Genomic DNA, 26,177 nt, shown 5'->3' with positions numbered 1-26,177 from the left:
TACTCTTAAAGCCATTACTTTTTTGATCATTTATAATCAGATAGTAATGACAAATAAAAAAAGGTGATTAAAAGTATGTAAAAACTTCCGAGAAACAGTTGCCAGGCATACCATTAAAAATCAATTTCCCTTTTATGTTCATATAAATTTCAACCTAAAATCTAGATTTTGATTTTAAAAGTTCACAGACATATAAGTTAACTACATAACATTTTTGTCTTATTCTAAATCACTTTTTTTAACGTCCCTCCTCATTTTGCTTTGTTAGTAAACAAATTCTATCTATAGAATATTTATTATTTATTGCCTATAATACAATTCATTGCAAAAGCAGCTATTCTCAAAAGACAGAAAGCTTCAGTCCAAGTGTGAACATAGCAATGCTCATTTTAACAGCTTGTAAAGGAGGGCTGGTAGAGTATAGCTGACGAAGGAAGCTTTCACTGAATAGCTGGATGATGGAGTCGTCCATGTAGAGGTTTGGGCTGTTACTATGGTGGTGGAGTCCTTGTCTGAAGTCGTCGTTGTGGTTTGGGACCCATTGATTGTGTTCGAAGTCGGTTGAGTCAGTGTAGATGTGTTAGATTGAGCTGAACTTGGTGATGAAGTTGAATTAACCACAATTGTTGGTGCACTGGTCTGAGATGTATTTGTATTTGAAACAGTTATGTTTGTGGAAGTAGTCTTTCAGGGAAAAGAAATTAAAGCATATTAATCAATTGCATCTTTACAATACATTGTTTTTTCTTTGTGTGAAACTTCCCCATTCCCATTGCTGTTCTCTTTACTGTAGCACAATGGTTTGAATGTTTTCCTTTTATATTTGTTAATTATTGACAGGCTTTCTTAACCTACTTTAATTCAATACTTCTTAGCCACAAAATGATCATTAATGTATGACAATATTGTAACATAATATCAAAGTATTATACATTTAAAATATAAAAATGAAACCAGGTTAGTCGCTAGTAATTTTCCTACCTGAATCAGGAAGGCCAGCAGAGCCAGCATGGACAATCCGAAGGTCGCCTGCTTCATAATGATGAGAAAATAGCAATCAAGAAGATGGCAATAAAATATATGCTTCAGAGAGGTGCCCTGAATACAGTAACTTTGATGAGTCCAACAGGTGCTAGGATGGATGTATGATCTCTATTCCCCTTCCTGTTCTTATATAGAGTCCATAAAGGACACTTGTACTTATGTCATGTTCTCATAATTTCACACAGGACAGAATTAATGAAACCCTGGGAGAGTTTGGCCACTCCCTTGTCCAGAATCGAAGCAGCATTTTTTGAAGGTGAGGGGAAGTCTCAAAGTTCTATTGAGTTTATGACTTTATGATTGTACTCTATAAAAAGCTTTTAACAACTTTCCGTTTTCCTGTAAAATGAAACCATACAATTTGTTAGGTCAAGGACGTTCACTTTGCTCATTTGGAGGTAGTCCTTCACCAGAAGTGAGGTATTCTTTGGGTCGTTATCATGCTGGAAGACGAAATGTCGACCCAAACCAAGTTTTGTTGCGGATTGCCTGAGGCTGTCTTTCAAAATCTTCTCGTAGTCTTCCTTTTTCATGATTCCTTCTACCCTGATAAGATTCCCAGTTCCAGACGCACTGAAACATCCCCCACAGCATTATACTCCCACCGCCATATTTCACTGTGGGAACGATGTTCTTTGGGTTGAGCTTTCTTTCTCCAAACATAGGCAACATCTCTATGGCCAAAGAGCTCTTGTTTTGTCTCATCTGACTAAAGGACACGTTTCCAGTTTGCATAATTTTTCTCTAGGTTGTCCAAGAACATGGCAGTTCTTGACACCTGAAAACGCTTTGATAAACGTGTATATTCGTCTCCTGCTTTGTGAGAATTAACTATTCTTTTTCTCAAGTCTAAACAAATTTCTTTTGTCTTTGCCATGATGACAGTTTTATATTCCTTCACTAGTTGTTTTGCAAGATACTAATCCTCAGTTTGAAGTGCAACTTAAAGGCTTGGGGGATTAATAAAGGTTAATTAGGCGAGTTAGATTAATTAGGCAAGTCATTGGATAACAGTGGTTTGTTCCGTAGCCAATCAAACAGATAGTTTCTTAAGGGGGCTAATAATATTGACCTTAGCAGTGTTTTAAACATTTTAAATAAGTATTTTATTCCAGACAAATTTAAATAAATAAGGCTTTCTCCAGAGGAAAAATATAATAAGAAATACTGTATTAAAATCCCCTTGCTCTGTTAAACATCACTTAGGAAATATTTGAAAATAATTGAAATTTAATAGGGGGTCTAGTAATTTTGTCTTCAACTGTATATATACAGCCGTGAAAAAGTATTTTCCGATTTCAACTATTTTTCATACTAAATTGTTCTAGATCTTCAAGTGAGATATAACATAAAACAAATGCAACCTGAGTAAACACAATTGTTTTCAAATTGATATATACATATATTTTTTTATTGAAGCAAAAAAGTTATCCAACACCTATATCACCCATGTGAAAACTGCCCCCTTAAACTTAATAGCTGGTTGTGCCACCTTTAGCAGCCACAACTGCAACAAAATTATTTCAATAACTGGAGGTCAGTCTATCACAACACTGTGGTGGAATTGTGGCCCAATCTTCTTTGCCGAACTGCTTTAGTTCAGCCACATTGGAGGGTTTTCCAGCATGAACTGCCCACTTAAGGTCCTGCCACAGCATCTCAATCGCGTTCAAGTTAGGACATTGACTATACCACTAAAACATTAATTTTGCTTCTTTTCAGCCATTCAGAGGATGACTTCTTCCTTTGCTTTGGATTATTGTCTTGCTGCATAATCCTGTTGCGCTTGAGCTTCAACTCACGAACTGATGATCGGATGTTCTCCTTTAGGATTTTTTGCCTTGCCACTCTTCCATGGATGCCACTTTTGGCCAGTGACTTTCTGTCATGAACAGTGACCTTTATTGATGCGAAAGACACCTGCAGTTCCTTGGATGTTGTCCTTAGCTTTTTGTAACTTCCTGGATGAGTTGTTGCTGTGCTCATGAATTTTGAAAGGTCGGCCACTTCTGGGAAGGTTCACTACTGTGCCTGGCAATAATCAGGCCTGGGTGTGTCTAGTCCAGCTGAACCCCATTATGAATGCAGTTTCATAGATTTGGGGATTTAGTAACTAAGGGGTTAAATACTTTTTCACACATGCCCAGTTGGTATTGGATAATTGTTTTGCTTCAATAAATAACACTATCTTTAAAAACTGTATTTTGTGTTTACTCAGAGTGCCTTTGTTTTATATTAGATTTTGTTTTAAATTTTGAAACAATTTAGTGTGAGATATGCACAAAAATAGAAGAAATCAGGATGGGGGAAAAATGTTCACAGCACTGTACATACATACATACATACAGTATGTGTGCATGTGTATACGTGCTCTTCTATGGTTTGGGAACAATGTTGTATCTAAAAGTGAGCCAATTCGGACATTTCAAGAAAAATTATCCATACATAAATATGATGTTTATTCAGTACTATGGCTAAATTGGTTAGGAATAAAGCCTCAACAGAACCAGATATTCCGTCGCAGCACAAGAGTAATGACTTCATGAATTTCTTTACAGATAAAATTGAAATAATCAGAATTATGCAATCATCTGTCATAGCACCTCAGAAAACAATGTCTAATAATTTTCCTCACGTGCAACTGCAATCCTTCTCTGTCATAGGTCATGAAGAGCTAACAAAACTTATCGAAACATCAAAAGCCACGTCATGTTTGTTAGATCCTATACCAACTAAGCTCTTAAAAAAGGTATCCCCTGTAATCTCAGAACCTCATCTTAATAGTATTAACTCCTCGCTATGCTTAGGACATGTCCCAAGAAACTTTATTCCAAGAAACATCTAGTAGGAGTACTAAAAAATGTTAAAAACGTGCTAGCATAATGCTAAAACATGTTAGCATCACCTAGCTAAGTGCTAAAACATGCTAAAAACGTGCTAGCATAATGTTAGCACATGTTAGCATCACCTAGCGAAGTGCTAAAACATGCTAAAAATGTGCTAGCATAATGCTAACACATGTTAGCATCACCTAGCGGAGTACTAAAAAATGCTAAAAACGTGCTAGCATAATGCTAACACATGCTAGCATCACCTAGCTAAGTGCTCAAACATGCTAAAAACGTGCTAGCATCATGCTAACACATGCTAGCATCGCCTAGCGAAGTGCTAAAACATGCTAAAAACCTGTTAGCATCATGCTAACACAAGCTAGCATCACCTAGCAAAGTGCTAAAACATGCTAAAAACGTGCTATCATCATGCTAACACATGCTAGCATCGCCTAGCGAAGTGCTAAAACATGCTAAAAACGTTCTAACATCATGCTAACACATGCTAGCATCACCTAGCGAAGTACTAAAAAATTTTAAAAACGTCCTAGCATCTATCTGTCTGTCTATCTATCTATCTGAGGGTCAATATCTCTCTATCTATTTGAGGGTCAATATCTATCTATCTATCTATCTATCTATCTGAGGGTAAATATCTATCTCTCTCTCTCTCTATCTATCTATCTGAGGGTAAATATCTATCTATCTATATCTATCTATCTATCTATTTGAGGGTAAATATCTATCTCTCTCTCTCTATCTATCTATCTATCTATCTGAGGGTAAATATCTATCTATCTATATCTATCTATCTATCTATCTGAGGGTAAATATCTATCTATCTATCTCTCTATCTGAGTGTCTATCTCTCTATTTATCTATCTATCTATCTCTCTATCTATCTATCTATCTATCTGAGTGTCTATCTCTCTATCTATCTATCTATCTAGCAACTAAGTTAAACTTTAAACTACTTTAAACTACAAACTACTTTAAACTTTAAACTAATTTAAACTACAAACTAATTTAAACTTTAAACTAATTTAAACTATAAACTACTTTAAACTTCAAACTACTTTAAACTATAAACTACTTTAAACTAATTTAAAGTAATTTAAACTTCAAACTACTTTAAACTTCTTCAAACTTTCTAGTCCAAACTTTCACAAGCCAACTTAAAGTTTGTCTCGACGAACTTCTTTTTCTAGTTAATCTTATATTGGGTGGTGGGGGCAACATTTTTACATATTTACATTCTGTTTATAAAATCATGTGATTGTTATCTCTCCAGATTCCAGCATAAATTACCCTACGAGGTTTGATGGTTAAATTACTTTATATTTTCTATAAACATTCCTTGTTCCTCTAGTTTATGTGACCATACTGTTCTCACAAAATTTTTACACAAGCAAATAAGCACATTTAATATAGCATGACTGTGGATATGACTGTGTGTCAAGATAAATATTTAAATAGACCACCAAACAAGTGAGTCTGAATTTTAAATACTTACATATTTGAATATTAGTATAAATTATTATCCAATTTACACTGTTTTTATGAAATCAAAGCTGCCTTTATTTTCTCTTTCTGAATTTTGTCTTTCTTTTCAAAAAGCTTGTTGCTCTGGTTGTGATAATAATATACTGAATTACTGAATTGAATAACATGACTTCTGTGCAACACAAAAGGAGATGTCAGGCAGAATGTAAGTGACTGACAGCCTCAGTCGCCATTCACTTTCATTGTATGGAAAAAGATCCAATGAAAGTGAATGGTGACTGACGCTGTGCCTTACATCTTTTCCACACAAAAAAAATAATATTTAAAGATTCTCAAGGCACCATTTGGGGTTCCTCAGATGCCACTGTTGTAAAAAATATTTTGTTGATTCAACTCATTATATTTTATGTATTTTTTGCATGGGCTTTTTGAGTTTTACTGAATTTATTGGAAAAGTTTATCTCAATTATTAATTTTATGGTCTTAATTTATTGATTGTAGTTGTGAAAGCTTCAGTTTAGTTAGCTAACCTTAGATAGATATAGTAATACAAATGTCACTTTACTGAACTTTAACACTTGCCACTAGATATTGTTCTTTGATCCACATTTTATGACAGATATGATGTGACTTTTCTAGGTGTGAAGGCTTACAATATTGATACATTTGTACTGCGAAGAAAATAGATTAAATAAACCATGTGACTTGAGATAAGACATTAAATATTTTCTTAAATCAGCATATATATCAAAATACGAAAAGTAAATTGCCAAAAGTTTATTCAAGTAGGGGGTATCACCAAACTAGATCATGCAGCCTTAAAGCCCAGGGCACCTCCGGGCAGTCAAGGGCCCCTGGCCCCATTGGCCTGGTCAGTAATCCGTCCTGTAGAAGAGACACTTGTGGGTTATCTCTCGCCTGGCTCGACATCATCACTAAGAGACCCACTCTCCCCACAAAGCCATGCAGGACTACCTCCATGCTAGTGGGGAGGGCTAATCAAGCAGCAGGCCAGGCTGGTGCTGCTCTGAACACAATGGCTATATTACAGGCTTACCAGGCTGACCTGCTGGAGGACCTGAGTGCGGGTACTGCGCTCAACGAGCAAGCCTTTTCTGAGCTTTGTCTGTTTTCGAGGCTCAAAAACAGAGCATGGCGAGTCGTGCTCCCCCTCGTAACGACTGGGGACAGGCTCGTCGCCCCCGACAGCCTCCAAAGCAAGACCTCAGGGCAATTATTTCAAAAAGGAAAAAACCCTGAGGGTCTTGCACTCAACCCGGTGGGGGTAGCTCCCCTCGGGACGGGGTGCGTGTACCATCCACTTCGCCCCTCCTGGTACCCTCACAAATCCTCTCCTTTCCCTGGTGTTTCGGGAGGCAGAGGCTTCAAACTAAAAGATGGGTGTACCGCTGTTTCCTGCCTTATTACAGGACGCGGAACACCCGACATCCCCTCAACAGGAAGTTTTGCAATTAGTATCCATTCTAGAAAACCTGGCAGCGTGAAAACTTCAGCCCGGTATTTCTATGTGGGCTCTAAGAACAGTAGAAAGAGGCTAAAGAATTCAATTCTCTCGCCATCCTCCGCGTTTCAACGGCGTGGTCGCCACTTCTGTGAAACCGGATCAGTCATGTCTACTGTAAGAAAAAAACCTAAACAAAACTGCAAATCTCCTGGTTAAAGGGGCCGTAGAACGTGTTCCCCTTCCTGAGAGAGAGTCAGGTTATTTCACCATTTACTTCTTGGTTCCCATGGAGGGTGAGGGGTTGCGTCTGGCATTAGATCTTAAATCCTGAACTACCCAGTCTGGGTGTTCAAGTCCAAGATGCTGCCTATCAAGACAATCGTGTCACAAGCCCAACATCACGTTTGGCTGGTCACCATCAATCTTATGACGCACTTCTTCACTTAGAAGTTCTGCTGCAACACAGGACGCTAATGAGGTTCGCTTTCCGGGGCGAAGCCTTCCAGTATCGGGTTCTTCCATTCGGCCTAGCCCTCTTAACCCATACATTCACAAATGCATGATGTAGCGCAGTTCCAGCAACTGGCAGTTCAGCACAGTTCAGCATACCGTCATAGCTCATCTAGTTTCTCTGGGGTTGAGGCTCAACGCCATGAAAAGTGTCCTCTCTCCCACTCAGAACCCTGTCCATTGGGTATGGAGTTCGATCACAACTGTCTCCCGCTAGAATCAAGTCCATTCAGTATACCCTGAGCAAAGTCAGTCTAGGTCAAGGTTCTACTAGGTCTCAGGGCGATTGTGTCCTCTGTGATCCCTCTGGACCTTCTGCACATGAGACCGTTTTTGTTGTGGTTCAAAGCCAGAGGATTTCTTCCAAGGACCAAACCCCCTAGGCTAATAAGGATTACGCGCCTCAGGCTTCGTTCCCTTTCTATGTGGTTCAGACCCCGGTTTTCTACCTTGGGTCCCACTCTAGGTGTGTCTTGTTGTCGCAGGCTGCTAACGACAGACGCCTCCCTGATGGGCTGGGTAGCGGCCTTAAGTGGTCGTCCAGCTTAAGGGGATAGGAGGGTCGTCAGCTCGGTTGTCACAGTCACTGTCTCGAGTTGATGGCTGTATTTCTGGCCCTGAAATATTTCCTCCTGAGGCTGCCATGTCTTGGTGCGGGTGGGCAATACAGCGGTATTCTCATAAACCATCAGGAAGATCCACGTTCTTGTCAGCTGTATTTCTGACGTGTCAGATTCTCCTTAGGGCCCAGGGCAGCTCCTGTCACTCAGGGCAGTTTATATCCCTGGATGCCCGTATGTGGGAGCAGATATACTGTCCAGACAGAAAATACCAACAGGGGAGTGAAAACTCCACCCTAAGGTAGTAGTTGGCCAGAGTTCGCCAGCAAGGGTCTTGCTTCTTACTGATAGTGCCGCACTGGCCGAACAGGGTATGGTTCTCTGAGTTAATATCTTTCCTCGATGGCTCGCCTTGGGCAATTCCGAACAGGAAGGATCTTCTTTCTCAGGCACAGGGGACAATATTTCATCCCTGGCCCGAATTGTGGAACCTTTCATGCTTGGCTCCTGAAGGGTACCAACTGAGGGACACAGGGCTTTCCCCTGAGGTTATCGAGACCATTTTAAATGCTAGGGCTCCTTCCACTTGGAGCAAGTTTGGGTGAGATTGTACAGGACAGAAGTTCATATTACAGAAACAGCTAACTGCCAGTTTGCTTCGGTTCTGGATTTTCTGTAGGAAGAACTGTCAGCAGGCACTTGCCTCGCCACTGCCAGGTTCTATGTGGCCTCCACTTTGGTTTGCCACGCCTTGGTGGGCGGGGTGCCTTCTAAGAGGCATCCTCTGCTAGGACTAGGACCTCTTCATAGGACTGAGCAAGTAGTCCTTGAGGGTCTGATTAAGACCCCCCTTTTTAAACCTCTAGAGTTAGCGTTTGGTAGACTTCTGACTCTCAAGATGGTTTTTCTTATGGCAGTTACGTCTCTAAGGAGACTTGGGTACCTACAGGCTCTGTCTCTTTTTGCCGGCCTGTTTAGAGTTTGCCCCAGGTATGACCAAATGCATTCTTTGCACCCTCACCCTGACTACCTGCCCAAGGTGCCTTTCGCGGCCCTTGACCGGTTAATCTCTAAGCCTTCTGCTCCCTGCCGTTTGTAACGCCGGAGCAGCTAAGACTTCTCAGGCTTTGTCCAGTCTGTACCCCTCAGACTTATGTGCACCGCACTAGCCAGTGGCATAAGTCAGGGCAACAATTCTTTGCCATGGGTGCCGCAAACGAGGGGCGGCTACCCACAAGCAGACTATGTCACATTGGGTGAGGGACGCTACTGCCCTGGCCTTCGAGGCGCGCGGTCAAGCTTCGCCAGTAGGTATCAGGGCTCACTCCACCAGAGGGCTCGCCTCCTCTAAAGCCTTGGCTAGAGGTCTCCCTCTGCAGCAAGTTTGTGATGTGGCAGGTTGGTCCTCTCCGCACACATTCATCAAATGCCCTTGAGTCGACATCTCGAGCTCATGTCTGAACAAGTTTGTGATGCAGCAGGCTGGTCCTCTCTGCACACATTCATCTCATTTTATGGTTTAGATGTTTATGCTCTTTTACGCCCTTGAGTCGAACTCCATGTCTCAAGCTCATGTCTGAGACCTCTCGCGTTCCTGTGAGCACACTTCACAACCATAGGGGTCCGGACAGCCCCAGTGCGGTGGCATGGATATTGCGTTCTCAAAGCGCTTAGCAAAAGCACAGCATCATAGTGTGGCTTTTTGTAAAGGGAATGTCTCGGGTTACATGTGTAACCCTTGTTCCCTGAAAAAAGCTTCTTTGCCACACTGGGACGTCCCAGGACTGCTCTTCAGACGAAATATCTGATGATGCACCGGTGACGCATCTATTTATAGCCACTGCACCAGGCGCGTCCAATGATTACATCGGCAGAGGCTATAAATTCCAGTCAATGTTCATTGACGTGTTGCATACATATTCACAGCTGGTCACACTGAGACGTGTTCCCAAAGCGCTTAGCAAAAGCACAGCATCTCGTTCTGCTTTTTTCAGGGAACAAGGGTTACACATGTAACCCGAGACGTTTTTTCCCCCCAACGCTGCACCTCACCTGCTCTGGCACCCCCCAGGGGAGGCACACCTTAAGAGTCTTAAGAGTTATCATTGTGTAGTTTGATTAAATATGATTGTAAATTGTGTTTCAATAATAATTGTATTTAGAACCCCAGTGAGCAAGAAACACAAAGCAAAGTTACTTGACATGAAAATTACATTGGGTAAATGTAAAGGTAAAATACTGTAGCTGCAAACAATATGCTGCATCCATATTCAGGCACTAAAACAGACCACTACAACATTGTTTTTACCTGTGGTATGTTTGGAATACACAAACATTACCATGAAATTACCCTGTGACATAAAAACAAAAGTGTGTTTAAATACAAAGTCATTCCAGGCTAGCAATGTGTAAACATTAACATTGAGGGTTAAGTGAAATTAATGTGAAATATGATTTAATGTTCTATACAATAGGCATAAAAATGGCTCAAATCAAGAAAACATACACATTTTAAGAGTAACATAACAGAACTGTGAAGGACTGCTATAGTGGCTAATGTGCTTTGTTTCCTTATGCAAAGATGCAATGAAAATCAAAAACATATGGTGTACTCTAACTGCTCATGTGTCCTCTTTGCAATTTCTTATTTACACAAGATTAAAGTGAACTGCACATGAGATTAGATGACTAGGATGTTGATGGTGTCCAAAAAAAGTCTCCCCCTTGTCATGCAGGAAGTGCCCTTACACTGTCCTGCACGCCTTTCCAATCAGTTCTAACGAAGATGAGGTATTTGCATTTGAACTGTTGACAAATGAGCAAAGAAATTATGGTGGGGAAATCCTTAAAAAATACATTCAATCATACTGTTGTATTGCACATAATTTATGCCACTGTGTTTAAATGTTCTGTTACATATCTGACATTCTTTTCCCAATCTCTCTTATAAAAGAGATTTAAATCTCAATGGGACCAATACAGGTTTGTCAAGTTTTTAATTGAAGATCCATGATTAAAAATGTACAACATCACAGACTCCAAACTTCAATATACAAATAAGTGAAACAATGAAAATAATTTAAACTCCGTTCTGTATTAAGAAAAGATATAGAGAAGAAAAACTCTTAATTACAACACTTTTATACAATATTAAAACAAACTGGATCAAAACAGGTTTAATAATAATAAGAATGCTCAGTATATGACTATATGTGTTGTATTTTTAGGACAGATGTGACAGAATACATTGTACACATATATTAAATTGTATAAAGTTAAAGATAAACCAATAGTGTAATTTGAATCGTTGTTCCTCCTTTGTGAGAAAAAAATGAAATTCCTGTACACACCAATGTACCACTGATTTCATGCTTGACACTGTTAACACACAAAGAAATTTGTATTCAAAGAAACCACCCATCTAAGTTTATATAAAGCCGGGATTACACTGTATGAATTTGCTGTCTGAAGCTAATTTTGGGGGATAGTAAAATATTTATATTCTAATAGGGCAAAATTGTTAGTCTTTGATTGCTCAGTGTGACATGTTCACTGACGGTCATTGCAATGAAGTTCTGGCAGTGTCAGAAATTCTGCGTCACAGTCTTGCAGTGTGACTGCTCAATTGGCCAGATGAGATAAAACACCCAGTTAATCGGAGCAATGGGACCAAAGTCTTATTATGATGGTCTTTTACATAGGTTACGATATCCTGTATAGTAGAGTCTGGCAGAATGCAGCACAATGTTTACTAAAGACCTCACTGGGATAAAATCATGCAGTCTGGCAAGCAACAATTGTAAAGGATTGAAAAATGTTTACATTGTGCATCTGGCTTAATTGTGAAGCGTGTCATTTCTGAACAGAATTACTAAAATAATTACTGTTTTCATACAGGTTTTTATTTAATGGCAGTATAAGTATAAATAAGGTCAATTTCTGACTGGGATCAAATAAAGTCCTACAAAGTGTGTTATCTGTAGTTATATGAAGGGAAAACAACAACAAGATTCATTGCAGAAGTGTAATTAATAAAGGTGAAGAATTATTTTGCACACAGAGTGACAGAGAGTCTTGCCATTTCCTTAAAGTAACACTATGACGTGAAGCACACAGAACATCACCGTGCTCAGCAGAAGGCTCTGGTAATCATATTGGGTTGAAACACCACCATTAGGAGATGGTTTGGAATTAGTAATGATCGTGTTGGGAATCTTGGTGGCTTTGCTGTTGGTTGGGGACATGGAGGTTTCCATGGTGCTGGGAGGGACCGCAGATGTCATGGTTTGTGGCTGGGTTGTTTTGGAATGATGCAACGTTGTCTGGGAGCTTTGGGACTGAGTGTATGACATGGTGCTGGTTATAATAGTTGATGAAATTGCATTGACGCTTGACTGGGTTGTAGCTGCACTTTCCGAGAAATTTGGTGTAGAAGGGGTCCTATGGTTGACTGTTGTGCTAGTGAGGTTTTGTCCAGATAGGCTCTATGAGGGAGAATGGACAAAGCGGAGACAGTGTAATACAATTTTAATGATGAAATAATTATTTGAAATATCTAACAGACCTTTAGGATGTTGATTTTATGTGTTTCTCTTTTTTTGTTATACCAGTAGCAAAACTGTCTGCTTAAAAACTGTCAAAGGTCAATTAGAATTATACAATTTTGTGGGTGTGTTTGCACCTTTACCTGATTTGCATAATTCCTTTGGTGATTCAGGTGCTTTGCAGACAGCACATGCAAATCATCAGTGTTATCATCGGTGCAATATATTTTTAATAAATTACCCCCTCTAATGGAAAATGCAGAATAAAACAAAAATTGTTTCCTTATACCAACACAAACTGTCACGTTATTGCCACCTGGTTGCTTATGATTTAAGGCCAGCCTGTAGATTTATAAAATATTTACACAGTGGGTGTACATTTTAGTCCTACAGTACAGTAGGACAACATCCTATCAGAACATGATTGGAACACCCACACTTGCTGGAGGGAGGATAAAAGGTCATGTGAGTTACACGCCATCTGTCTCACTAGACACATTTGATGTTCAGATTGCATTTTTGCATATCCCAGAACTTTGAGTTTTCACTCACACTGATCTCTTTTATCTCCCTCTTAACAGTCCATCTTTATTTGTTTATCTCATTTATTATCTAGTGTTTTCCCTCTCATAAAGGAATTAACACCGATACCTACACACACAGGTGCAACAATTCTCCTGAAACGAAGCACATTCTCAAGTATAACCCTCAGGAATGATAATTAATTCCTTAATATAATCATGAAATGCAGTATGCACCACTGTGTGATAAGACAACTTTCCAGATATAGAATTCTTTTCACATGACTTTTCACCTGCATCCTATATTTAAAATGTATTTGTCAGAGGAAGGGTTATGATTAGAGTGGTCAAAGATGACAAGGGTTCAGATATCACGGTGGCACAGGTGAGCTTATATTTGGAAAATATGACCTGCGTTTATGACATCACAGTGATGAAAATATATGTTTTACTATTTGAAATGCTTTGAAATTCCCTTTTAATGATTTATATGTTAAGGAATTTTTTTTCCTGAAGTCTGCAGCATTTTTTAAAGATAGATATACATTTGAATAATTTACATAACACAATTCAAAATCAATAAAAATTACTGATATAAATTAAAACAAATCTGATATTTAAATAAGCAAAAATGAAAATAAATAAAAAGTAGATCTCTGACCTGAACAATGAAGAGAGGCAGGCAAATACAAAGGACAGCAAAGTGCCTCATTGTCCCAATTGGATCTTTAGCAGGTTGTACTGGAGTTACTCTCAGTATGGCAGTGTCCACCTTCACCCATGCTTTATATACCCACCTCCTCAAGTACTGAGGATTGGGACCATTTTAATATGCAAAATCACTCTTAAGGATGTGATATAATTTGATGTGACACTTTCAGTTGTAATGGAATAATTTACATCCGACAATCTCTCACACATACATTAGAGATGTAAAAATATCCCCTGTCATATCTGCACAATTGACATTTTGTCAGCATGACTCAAAACAACATAAAAATCTTACAATTGAAATAAAGCCTTTGTTGGTCTTTCAGTCTCATTCATTCTAACAATGTCATTGTTGCACTCCTGATATTATGCTAAGGTTTGGGGACACAGATAACAATTTGGATGCAATTGGGCTAAAGGCCCCCCTTGAGGACATTTTTATTTAATTTGTTTGGTTGCAAGTGTATGAAGAAAAAAAATATTTTATTGAATATTGATAGACAAAATAATATGTGTGAAAAGAAATAATAACTAACAGATGTTTTGGTAAAAATTAATTTCCCAGTACCCCTTTAATAAATCCAATTGACTCACAAAATGTGCTGAACCTACCTTGTCTATACAATCTTCCATGCGGGGAAAAGGATAACTATCGGACACTGTTACAGAGTTCACCTTATGGTAATCAGTACAGAATTGGAATGTTCCATCAGGTATGGGAACAAGCAAGCATGGAGAACTCCAAGGACTACAGCTGCTTTTGTCTAGTCCATTTTCCAGTAAATAACTTACTTCTTGTTTTATAAGAGCCCTCTTTACGACATTAACACGGTAAGCATGCTGCTTAATAGGACTGGCACAGTATACATTAATGTTATGGGGAAAACAGAGGTTTGGGTAGGAACTTCACTGAAAAGTCTAAGAGAATCATTGATTAATTGCATGTCAGAACTCTGGTCTACAGATAAATGAGTAAGATGAAATGGAAGATTTTTCAGTATCTCTGAATTTGATAATATAGCGCAATGTGAAGCAGCAATACGCAGCACTAAACCATCCTCATCAATACATGAAATTCCAGGAGATAAAGCTACATCCAATGTTACAGGCACAGAGGAAATAATGGGCATCACAGTCTGTTCTGTAATTCCTACTGGAGCTTCAGTTCTGGCGTGATACACATTTAACATGTTGATATATTAAAGTCGAGTCTGGCGTTTTCTATCCAGAGTACGAATTACATAATCCGTATCACTTATTTTCTTTGTAACAAAATAAGGGCCAAAGAAACGAGCGGACAGAGCAGACCCTGGAACATGCAACAGGACAAGCACTTTATCACCAGGCAGAAAAGATCGAGCAACCGATTTCCGATCAAACCAGGTTTTCATTCCGTTCTGCGCTGCAGCTAGAGACTCTTTAGCAAGAGAACAGGCAGTATGTAATCGGTCTCGAAACGTATTAACATACTCCAATACATTAGTTTCGGGTTTCAAATCCACCTCTAACATCTGTTCTTTTAGGAGTTTAAAGGTCCTCTAACATTATGACCAAACACAAGTTCTGCTGGTCTAAACCCCAAAGATTCTTGTACTGTTTTGATTTGAACACAGCAAACAAGAACTCCCTCATCCCAATCCCTACCTGTCTCCAGGCAGTATTTATGCAACATCAATTTCAGAGTCTCATGAAAGCGTTCCAGTGCGCCCTGACTTTCGGATGGTATGCACTGGCGACTCAATGATTTATGGAGAGAGAATTACTTACTTATACAAACAATTTTGACAAAAAACGTGTACCTTGATCTCTCTGTATAGTCTTTGGCAGTCCAAATGTGGAGAAGAACTTAACCAGCACTTTAATAATAACAGATGCAGTGATTTTTCATAAAGGAATTGCCTCAGGAAATCTAATGGCCACACACATCATAGAACGCAAAAACTGATTTCCCAATCTGGTCTTAGGCAACAGACCAACACAATCCACTATTAAGTGTTCAAAAGGTTCTTCCGTCACTGGAATAGGAGAGAGTGGCACAAGGGGAATCCCCTGATTCAGCTTCCCTACGAATTGACAGGTATAACAGGTACGACAGTACTTGGCAACATCTTTTTTCAACCCTGGCCAAAAGAAATGCCTCAATATCCTATACATTTTACATTTACATTTATGCATTTGGCAGACGCTTTTATCCAAAGCGACTTACAGAGCACTTATTACAGGGACAATCCCCCCAGAGCAACCTGGAGTTAAGTGCCTTGCTCAAGGACACAATGGTGGTGACTGTGGGGATCGAACCACCAACCTTCTGATTACCAGTTTACCAGTTATGTGCATTAGAACATTACACCACCACCACTCCTATAGAAGGTCTTTGTAACTCCCAAATGAACAGACAGCTGATGATCATAGCAAAACACAACACATGTTGACAATAAGAGGAAGGAACAACAATTTGGTATACAACATTCCAGTCCAACTCTTGATCAGTGTTGGCACACCACATTCTCATCAGCAAGTCATTTTCAATAAAGAAACCAGTTTTCTTAACTCTAGCATCATCTGGAGATTTCCCACCACAGAAGCAAAGGATTTTCTAAGAGACGAATCTTCTTTCTGGGCAGTAATACTCTGCGCACAAGTAACTTATAGCTTTTTCTGACTGTGACTTCGGAAGTGAAACACTTTCTGAGAGAGTGTTATTAGCAAAATCATGAGCAAATATTGAATCTGACAAACTTACCACATCACCCATTTTCCGTGACTGAGCACGTGTGACCGTGCATGCAGAAAAACACCAGGGTATGTGCTAGGTAGTTCTGCTGAATCACAAATCGTCTTCGGCTTGTCAAGGACTTCTAACATCGGCATCGCTTTTCTGCCTGCCGGGTCATTCCCAAGAATGAAATCTACTCCCTTTACAGGAAGTGCTGGCCTCACAGCAACTTTCACAAATTTCACAAAAAGTTTCATTAGACAAGGGTAAAACATCATCAGCAATGAATGACTGTGCCCATGTCTCTAAGCATCTGAACCTCTCTTGGATCTTCCCACTTAACGAGATTATCCCTTTCAGAAGAAAAGAACGATAACTAGAATCAGGAATTACCTCAATGGCTACCGTACTTGCTTTGCGGTTGGTGTTTGCGTTTTAAAGTAGAACAATACGCGAATGGGGCAGTGGTGGGGCACACGGGGCAGTGGTGGCTCAGTGGTTGAGGCTCAGGGTTACTGACCAGAAGGTCAGGGGGTCAAGCCCCAGCACCACCAAGATGCCACTGTTGGGCCCTTGAGCAAGGCACTTAACTCCAAGTTGCTCCGGGGGGATTGTCCCTGTAATAAGTGCACTGTAAGTCGCTTTGGATAAAAGCGTCTGCCAAATGCATAAATGTAAATGTAAATGTAAATAAATGAATACATGTCCCTGTTTATGACAATAGAAATATTCCCAAACTTCTTTAGGATGGGGAACATTGGACTTGGGATGAGTGAACTGTGACTGAGAATAAACAGCTAGAGACTTCTCTGCACATGTCGAAGTGTAAACATTTTATTTGTTAACACAAACTCATCAGATAATACTGCTGCTTGTGACAATGAGGTTACCTTTTGCTCATTAAGATAACCCACCACACATTCTTCAAGCAATACTAACTCCCTTAACGACTCATAACCATCAACTTTACTTGAGGTACACCATTTATCAAATTAAATCCCTTTCTCACTTGTGAACTCCACATACGTCTGGTTCGTATTTTTTTTATGACTTCAAAACCTCTGTCGGTATGCCTCAGGAACCAGCTTATAAGCATGGAGAATAGCAGAGAGTCTACATGAAGAGCTGAAGCAATGCGCTCAAATGCACTAAAATATGAATCTACCTATGATTCTCTAAATTGCAGCACCAATGCAATATGTTTGCTAACATCAAAGGAGACAGAAGACGAATCACCTAAAGGAGGTTGTGGCAGGGCGGAGGCTGGGGCAGGGTCGTGATCCTACACACCCGGTCCCGTATTAGGCTAATCAAGCGTCCGTGAGGGATAAAGGCACTGGTGCCGAAGCCCGGGAAGGAGGAGGGATGCCTGTTGCCTCGACACTGTCGTCCACCCAGGGGACCATGCAATGGTGTATCGGAGAACCGGTGAGTAGGTCTCTCCTCTCTCTCTCTCTCACTGCCACTCTGCGTTGGCCTTTTCCCTCTCTATTAAATTTTACAGTATTATTTTGGACAGGAAGTTAAAGGAAGTACCCCCCCAGTTTAATTATTTCTGTTCCCCACCTCTTGTCCCCTCCCTATTCCAGGTAGATGGGGATGACCTGCTGGCAGATGGGGCTTAGGGCACGCCCTCCCCCAGGGAAAAGGGGGGGTGTACGTCATGCTGGGGGCTCCCCAGCCTGAGTGAACGAGGGAGGAATGTGGCAGGGTGGAGGGCAGGGCCGGGTCGTGATCCTACACACCCGGTCCCGTATTAGGCTAATCAAGCCTCCGTGAGGGATAAAGGTCGACTGCAGAGGATCGTGCGGGAGAGAGAGATCGTTTACGGACATGTCCGTCATGTGTGCGTTTATGTTGTCTTTTAAGTTTATCATTAAAACTATTGTTTATATTGTCAAGCCAGTTGTCGCCTCCTCCTTTCCATTGATCCCATTACAGAGGTAGATTAGAAAACTGTTCTCCACCATTCCCTGTGATAACAATTATAAGTTGATAATAGGAGGCGTTTTTAACTGTGTACATTTACATTTACATTTATGCATTTGGCAGACGCTTTTATCCAAAGCGACTTACAGTGCAATTATTACAGGGACAATCCCCCCGGAGCAACCTGGAGTTAAGTGCCTTACTCAACGGCACAATGGTGGTGGCCGTGGGGTTCAAACCAACGACCTTCTGATTAACAGCCCAGCAAGCTCGCCAAGCCCAATCATCTCGCATTATTCCTAAGATTTATAGTCAAACAGGGGAGACCGTGACAGACCACTTGGAAATTAACGACACCTTCAAACAATACTACAGTAAATTATACAGCTCTGAATGTGATGATAACTTTTCACAGCTCAATCACTTCTTTGATAACATTCACTTTCCTTCTGCCCCAGCTATTACTGGGAGGTGCGATCTCCAAGGCAGAGATTCTAAAAGCTATCAATTCCTTGAAATGCAACAAGACTCCTGGTCCGGATGGGTATTCCTCCGAATTGTATAAAAAATTTGCATCCACGCTATGCCATCTGCTCCAAGCCATGTTTAATGAATCTCTGTCATCTGGACAGCTCCCACCAAACCTACGACAAAAGGGGGTAAAAATCCACTTCAGTGCTCCTCCTACTGCCCAGTCTCTCTGCTAAATATGGATTACAAAATCATATCCAAGGTTCTCGTGGCTAGATTGGAGACAGTTATCCCACAAATTATCGCAGCAGACCAAACTGGCTTCATCCTAAATAGACTCAAATTTTAGAAGGCTTTTCAACATTGTTTATTCTCCTCTGTCCCGCTCTCCGGAAATGGTTATATCGCTGAAAAAGCGTTCGACCAAGTTGAATGGCAATATTTGTTTGCAACCTTAAAAAAATATGGGTTTGAAGATTCCTTCATCTCCTGGATAAAACTCCTCTACTCTCACCCTAAAGCCACAGTAATTACTAATGGACAGCAATCAGAGCATTTCTGTCTTGGCAGAGGCACAAGTCAAGGCTGCAGTCTGTCTCTTCTGCTCTTCGCCATTGCCATTGAGCCGCTGGCCATTGCTCTTAGACAATCTGGGGACTTCCGGGGAATCTCTCCGGCTATAAAATCAATTTAGAAAAAAGCTAGATGTTTCCGCTTAATCAGGCAGCCACTTTAATCACTGCATCACATTTCCCATTTAGAATTGTCAACAAGGGCTTCAAATATCTTGGGGTAGAGATCACTCCTGCTTTTTTGTCCCTCTTCACTAAGAATTTTAACGTCTTGTTTGAAAAATGTAAAAAAGACATGGCTAGATGGCTGAATCTCTCGCTGTCCTTAGCAAGCCGAATTAATCTTATTAAAATGTTATGTTACCAAAATGTCTTTACCTCTTTCAAAATATCCCCATTCTGATTAAAAAATTATTATTTAGTTCATTGGAGAGGAGTGTATCTTCATTTATTTGGAACGGTAAACCACCCAGAATCAAAAGAAGCACCCTCCAAAGACCTAAAAAGCTTGCTGGCCTAGCTCTACCTAATTTCATTTACTATTATTGGGCATGTAATATAAAGACAATGTTACACTGGATTGGAAGAGGTTGTCCCAACGGATGCGAGGCCTGGATGCAAATGGAGTTTTCCTCTAGCTCATTTGATCTAGGCTCCATACTATGTGCCCCATCTCCTCACCCTCAAAGTCAGTTCTGCGCTAACCCAGTGGTCTATCACTCTATTAGAATTTGGTCTCAATTTAGAAGACATTTTAAGTTGCAGACAACGTCTGTGTATTCTCCCATAAAGATGAATTATAACTTCCCTCCTTCTCTCTCAGATTCTACCTTTGGAACTTGGTCCTTGAAGGGCATTAAATCTATTTCCAATCTTTATGTGGATGGCAAGTTCGGATCATTTGCCCAACTTTCTCAATTATTTACCAAAGTCTCACTTCTTTAGATTTCTCCAAATTAAACACTTTGTCCAGAAAAGTATAACCCCCTTTCCAGATTTTCCAGTGAGCAACACGGTTGACCATATCCTTTCGTTATCCCCTACTCATAAAGGTCTAATTTAGATTATTTACAACAGCATACTCAATATCTCCCTGCACTCTTTGCAGGGTGTCAGGAGACTTTGGGAGAACGATCTCGGTGAGGAATTAACAGATGATCAATGGAAGGCTGTGCTTGACTTAGTACATACACTCACCTAAAGGATTATTAGGAACACCTGTTCAATTTCTCATTAATGCAATTATCTAATCAACCAATCACATGGCAGTTGCTTCAATGCATTTAGGGGTGTGGTCCTGGTCAAGACAATCTCCTGAACTCCAAACTGAATGTCAGAATGGGAAAGAAATGTGATGTAAGCAATTTTGAGCGTGGCATGGTTGTTGGTGCCAGACGGGCCGGTCTGAGTATTTCACAATCTGCTCAGTTACTGGGATTTTCACACACAACCATTTCTAGGGTTTACAAAGAATGGTGTGAAAAGGGAAAAACATCCAGTATGCGGCAGTCCTGTGGGCGAAAATGCCTTGTTGATGCTAGATGTCAGAGGAGAATGGGCCGACTGATTCAAGCTGATAGAAGAGCAACTTTGCCTGAAATAACCACTCGTTACAACCGAGGTATGCAGCAAAGCATTTGTGAAGCCACAACACGCACAACCTTGAGGCGGATGGGCTACAACAGCAGAAGACCCCACCGGGTACCACTCATCTCCACTACAAATAGGAAAAAGAGGCTACAATTTGCAAGAGCTCACCAAAATTGGACAGTTGAAGACTGGAAAAATGTTGCCTGGTCTGATGAGTCTCGATTTCTGTTGAGACATTCAGATGCTAGAGTCAGAATTTGGCGTAAAAAGAATGAGAACATGGATCCATCATGCCTTGTTACCACTGTGCAGGCTGGTGGTGGTGGTGTAATGGTGTGGGGGATGTTTTCTTGGCACACTTTAGGCCCCTTAGTGCCAACTGGGCATCGTTTAAATGCCACGGCATACCTGAGCATTGTTTCTGACCATGTCCATCCCTTTATGGCCACCATGTACCCATCCTCTGATGGCTACTTCCAGCAGGATAATGCACCATGTCACAAAGCTCGAATCATTTCAAATTGGTTTCTTGAACATGACAATGAGTTCACTGTACTAAAATGGCCCCCACAGTCACCAGATCTCAACCCAATAGAGCATCTTTGGGATGTGGTGGAACGGGAGCTTCGTGCCCTGGATGTGCATCCCACAAATCTCCATCAACTGCAAGATGCTATCCTATCAATATGGGCCAACATTTCTAAAGAATGCTTTCAGCACCTTGTTGAATCAATGCCACGTAGAATTAAGGCAGTTCTGAAGGCGAAAGGGGGTCAAACACAGTATTTGTATGGTGTTCCTAATAATCCTTTAGGTGAGTGTACATAGGGACGTAACATCCACTTTCACATTCTCCTTCTGTTTTTGGTCATTCACATTCTTCATGCATATCATCCCCTCCTGGGCAGGGAGGAGAATTTATGATAAAAATGACTTAAAGATGTATCTGTTTCTCACCCTCACTTATTATACCGTGTCTGAACACATGGATTTAACTTCTGGAATCTTGGATTACTTTTATGCTCCCTTTATAAGGATTTTGGACATTTGTCATATTTCTATTAATCTGTTATAAAAACACTGTACATTTGAATATCTTCAACGAAAACGAATGATAGTGTCATTTATACAGCGATGGTGATGATTAATTACAATGTGCAAGCTCGTTAACATGTCATGAACAGGGCTGGATTGGTATTCTGGCATACCAGGCATTTTCCTGGTGGGCCAATGCAATTTGGGGCCGATCAGGGCCACATGGGCCATAATAAGCTGAAATGAGCTGCTGCGTTATGCAGATCGGGCCACAAAATTGGGCTGTGATATGCCGAAGGGGGCAGCAAAATGCAGAAAAGGACAGCAACCTTCCCTGTATATGTATTGCAGCCTGGACTCTTTAATCTGAAGTTGTTTAATAAAGAAAACTGTTTTTGTGAAACAGTCTGGGTGTTTGCTTGAACTTTATAGATTGATAGATTAAGAGTTATTAAAACCTTTTAAATGACAGAACCACAGCCATAATCCAGAGAAGGCTGAACCCTGATATGGGGTATGCATGAGCAGAAATGGCCATTAATAGACAGTTAAATGCTGCATCCTGTCCAGTATTTATGCCTGAAACATTTACGGGTACTGCCCGTGAGTGGTCAGAATGGTCAGAACAGTTTGAAATGCAGCAGAAATAAATGGCTGGGATGAGGGAATAAAATGTAAATTCATATCGATGCTATTTTCTGGTCGTGCACGTGATATTTATTGTGGTTTGCCTTATGAAGCTGGACAGGATTTTGGACAATTGAAAATGGCAATGGGCAAATATCTGGAGCCATGTGAAAGCATTGATTGGAATAGTGTCAGTGTCTGTAGATAATGCTACAAGAGACTTACTTGCCCGAGACCCTTTTATTGCTCACATAGGTTGTGCTGATACATGCATTCATCTTCGTAGTGCCAAACCAGCAACGTTGGAAGGTGCAAGAAATTTGGCATCAGAACTTGAATTAATTAGAGAATTAGAGCGCAATAATACCAATTCTATTGCAAGAGTGTGCGGTGTGCTGTGAAAATGCTATGTCATCTAGCGATTGGTCAAATACAAGCGCTGTTATTAGTTGTGGAAGGGCTTCGTCAAGAAGTCAAAACCCTGCAAGTCACCGTAAAAAACAGGAACTGACATTAAATGCATTGTGCACTGAAAATGCGATGTCATCTAGCAATTGGTCAAATACAAGCGCTGTTAGTAGTTGTGGAAGGGCTTCGTCAAGAAGTCAGAATCCTGCAAGTCACCGTAAAAAATTAACAGGAACTGACATTAAATGTGTTGCTCCAACCCCCCACCCCACCAACCCTCTAATCAACGAGATATAAGACCACCTTGACTAGAGGGGAATCAAGAATGAGGAGAGGCATGTTGGGAGTGCGGCTGTACTCGCCATTTTAAGAAAGATTGTCCATATGTTCAGGGAAACGTGAAGGGGCGGGCATGATAGATCAGGTGTTGATTGAAAGTTTAGATTGGCCTGCTCCCTTCAGGTTTATTGGTGCTGGGGTATACGGCAAAGTGGAAGTGCTGGAAACATGTTTATTAGTAGACACAGGAGCACAGGTATCCTTTGTTCCTAAGCAGTTCTTTCATTTTGGAAGTTCATTATGGAGTTCTCGCGGAGCCTCCACTCTGATCAGGGCTGTAATTTTGAATCCATACTTTTTCAGGAGCTTTGTATGTTGTTGGAGATAAACAAAACTCGGACCTCCCTGTATAACCCCAATCAGATGGTCTTATTGAATGGTTCACTAGGACTTTTCTTTCCATGTTGTCACTTTTCGTGGATAAAAAACAACAAAACTAAGATTCTTTATTGTCTTATGTGATGATAGCCTACCGTAGTAGTGTTCATGCTTCTACTGGTTTTACACCTTATAGGGTGTTGTTTGGGAGAGAAATGGTACTGTCTGTGGATGTTATGCTGAATGTGAATTTAGAAGAGACATTTTACTCTCCAAGTGAATACGTGGAGCGTATAGCTGATACCTTATCTACAGTGTCAGAATCATTAAGGCAATATCAGTCACATGCTTCTAATCAACAGAAGAAGTGTTTTGATTTTCGAGCCAAGGTACAGTATTCAGTGGGTGAAATGGTGTGGCTTGGAAACAAGGCTCAGAAAAAAAGAGTTTGTTTCAAGTTGCAGAGAAATTACAAGGGGCCTTATAAGATCTTGGAACGATTGTCTGATATGTTGTATCGATTGGGACCAATAAGGGGTGGGACTACTATGGTGGTTCATTATAACCGTTTAAAAATATATGTTCCTTGATTTTTTTCAGAGAGACTTGATGAAAATGAAGAGCATGGGCAACCACCATTACTGGAACAGTCGGATCCTCCATCTCAGCCAGTGGACCAGGCTGAACCAGGTTAACCACAGAGAAAATGGACCTGAATTTTGTTTCAAGTCCATTAGCACCTCCAGTGCAGCAGGCAGGGCCTACACAGCATAATCACTGTGCCCTCAGTAACACAGGTGAGGAAGCTAAGTTAGGGACGTCTCTGCTTTATTGTCTCCAGAACCTCTGAATGGAGAACATTACAACATATGTCATTACGTTACCTGCTTTAATATGGCTATTGTGCAAGACAGTGGTCTTTACTGGTATCAGTCACAGCCAAAGGACACAAACTGAATATTATCCTTGTGTGACTTCGTTGGCCACTGGGAATCACCCTCTCCTGAACTTCATACCCCTGGGAGGGGTCTTGCCAACCCAGGATAAGGGAAGTGTTTTAATTGACTCTATGTAATATTGTATGGATGAATTGTCTGTCTCTGTCCTTGTCCACAATGCAGCAACTGTACTGGGGAAAGGAAGCAGGGGAGGCGGGGTTGTGTTCAATAATATTATTATTATTTATTTATTTTTAAAGTTTACAGTGATTCTCCCTAAATGTGCATGGAGCTGCAGGAAAGGAGGAGCTGGGACTCGGCAGAGCAGTCAACATAAAGTTTTGCACACGCACACACACACACACTTTATCACTCTCTCCTGATGATTAGGTGACTGCGCCAGCCCACCAAGCCCTGCTCCTCGTCACAGGGTGCATGTGTTTTTATTTTTTATTGTTTATGGGGGGTCTTTCATAAATTCACTGTATGCCCACCTCTTCAGACAATTCAGGCATGTGCAGAAGGAGTGGCTCTAGGGGCTTGAGCTAATAGTAGTTTTTAGGGGTGTGTGCCAATCTTACAGTGAAACTTCAATGTATTGATTACAGAATTTAATAATCAATTACCACTTTCGCAACACATGTGCAATGTGACTGAGGAAACAAACGTGCACTTTAAATTAAGAAAATTATATTCTGATTTCTGCCTCATCGTTCATAATTGCACACGACTGTATTTTCAAAGTAAGTTCATTGTTGTTCTTTTCAATGAATTATGCATATTGTGTAATATTTGGAGAACACATAATTGGTAGGTGATTCTGTACTGCGGCTTTATTAGCGATCATTATTTACACGTAATTACGTTTTTAATTCGGTGAGCCTGCTTGGTAAAAGATCAGACTTATCTGCCTGTAGAAAAACAGAAAGTAGAAAAAGCAGAGTTGAGTTTGTGGGCAGTAAGACTTGATAAACAAACTACATCCTCAGCCGTCAGAGTCAGGTTTCAGACATCAGATGAAATTGTGGAATTATGGAATTGCAGAGAAAATAAACAAATGTTTGTGTTCTGTAGTAGTCTTTGATTGTGTATGATAACAATGAATCAATATTTTGGATATGAAATTAATAATTGAATTTGCTAATGCTAGTTTAGGATGCTACATAAACAGTTGGCAGTAACTATGCCAGCTGTGTGCTATTTACCTAGCGACTAAAAAGGACTATAGTTTGGCTTGTTTTGAGTTGTTGCAAGTAAACTTAATGAGTTTCAAACATCAGTTTTAACTTACACCAATTATGTTAGCTAGCTAGTTATTAATTTATAGAAATAACACTTCTGCATTTATAAAGTTAGAGATAACTCAGCTGGCTAGCAACCAAACTTCAGTTATCTACCAACTCTGCCTAGCGACCATTCCAACACGTTCATTAAGATCGCAATATTCTGGCCTATTAATAGTTCCTAGAATATCAAAATCCACTAAAGGAGGAAGATCCTTTTCATATTTGGCTCCTAAACTATGGAATAGTCTCCCATACACTG

General features: G+C 40.4%; 1 protein-coding gene across 1 annotated transcript; it reads right to left on the bottom strand.

The window, feature by feature from the left end:
- Positions 1 to 384: 384 nt before the first annotated feature.
- LOC127650863 (uncharacterized) lies at positions 385 to 13,698 on the bottom strand. The gene is made up of 3 exons (XM_052136497.1): positions 13,640 to 13,698; positions 982 to 1,029; positions 385 to 684 (listed from the first exon to the last, which is right to left on the bottom strand). Exons 1-3 carry the CDS (start codon positions 13,688 to 13,690, stop codon positions 385 to 387), a joined length of 399 nt encoding a protein of 132 aa, XP_051992457.1. The 5' UTR covers positions 13,691 to 13,698.
- Between the last annotated feature and the right edge of the window lie 12,479 nt (positions 13,699 to 26,177).

This window comes from Xyrauchen texanus, chromosome 10 (assembly GCF_025860055.1).
Source record: "Xyrauchen texanus isolate HMW12.3.18 chromosome 10, RBS_HiC_50CHRs, whole genome shotgun sequence".
NCBI lineage: Eukaryota > Metazoa > Chordata > Actinopteri > Cypriniformes > Catostomidae > Xyrauchen > Xyrauchen texanus.
Note: the sequence above shows the minus strand (reverse complement) of the source record. Positions and strands in the feature narration are given on the sequence as shown.

What these genes read in the sequence shown, in the direction of transcription:
- LOC127650863 (XM_052136497.1), bottom strand. Translation starts at nt 13,690, where the DNA reads ATGAGGCACTTTGCTGTCCTTTGTATTTGCCTGCCTCTCTTCATTGTT. An exon ending in TGCCTCTCTTCATTGTTCAG is followed by an intron (nt 1,030 to 13,639) that starts GTCAGAGATCTA and finishes ATTATGAAGCAG; the next exon opens with GCGACCTTCGGATTGTCCAT. An exon ending in TGCTGGCCTTCCTGATTCAG is followed by an intron (nt 685 to 981) that starts GTAGGAAAATTA and finishes TTTCCCTGAAAG; the next exon opens with ACTACTTCCACAAACATAAC.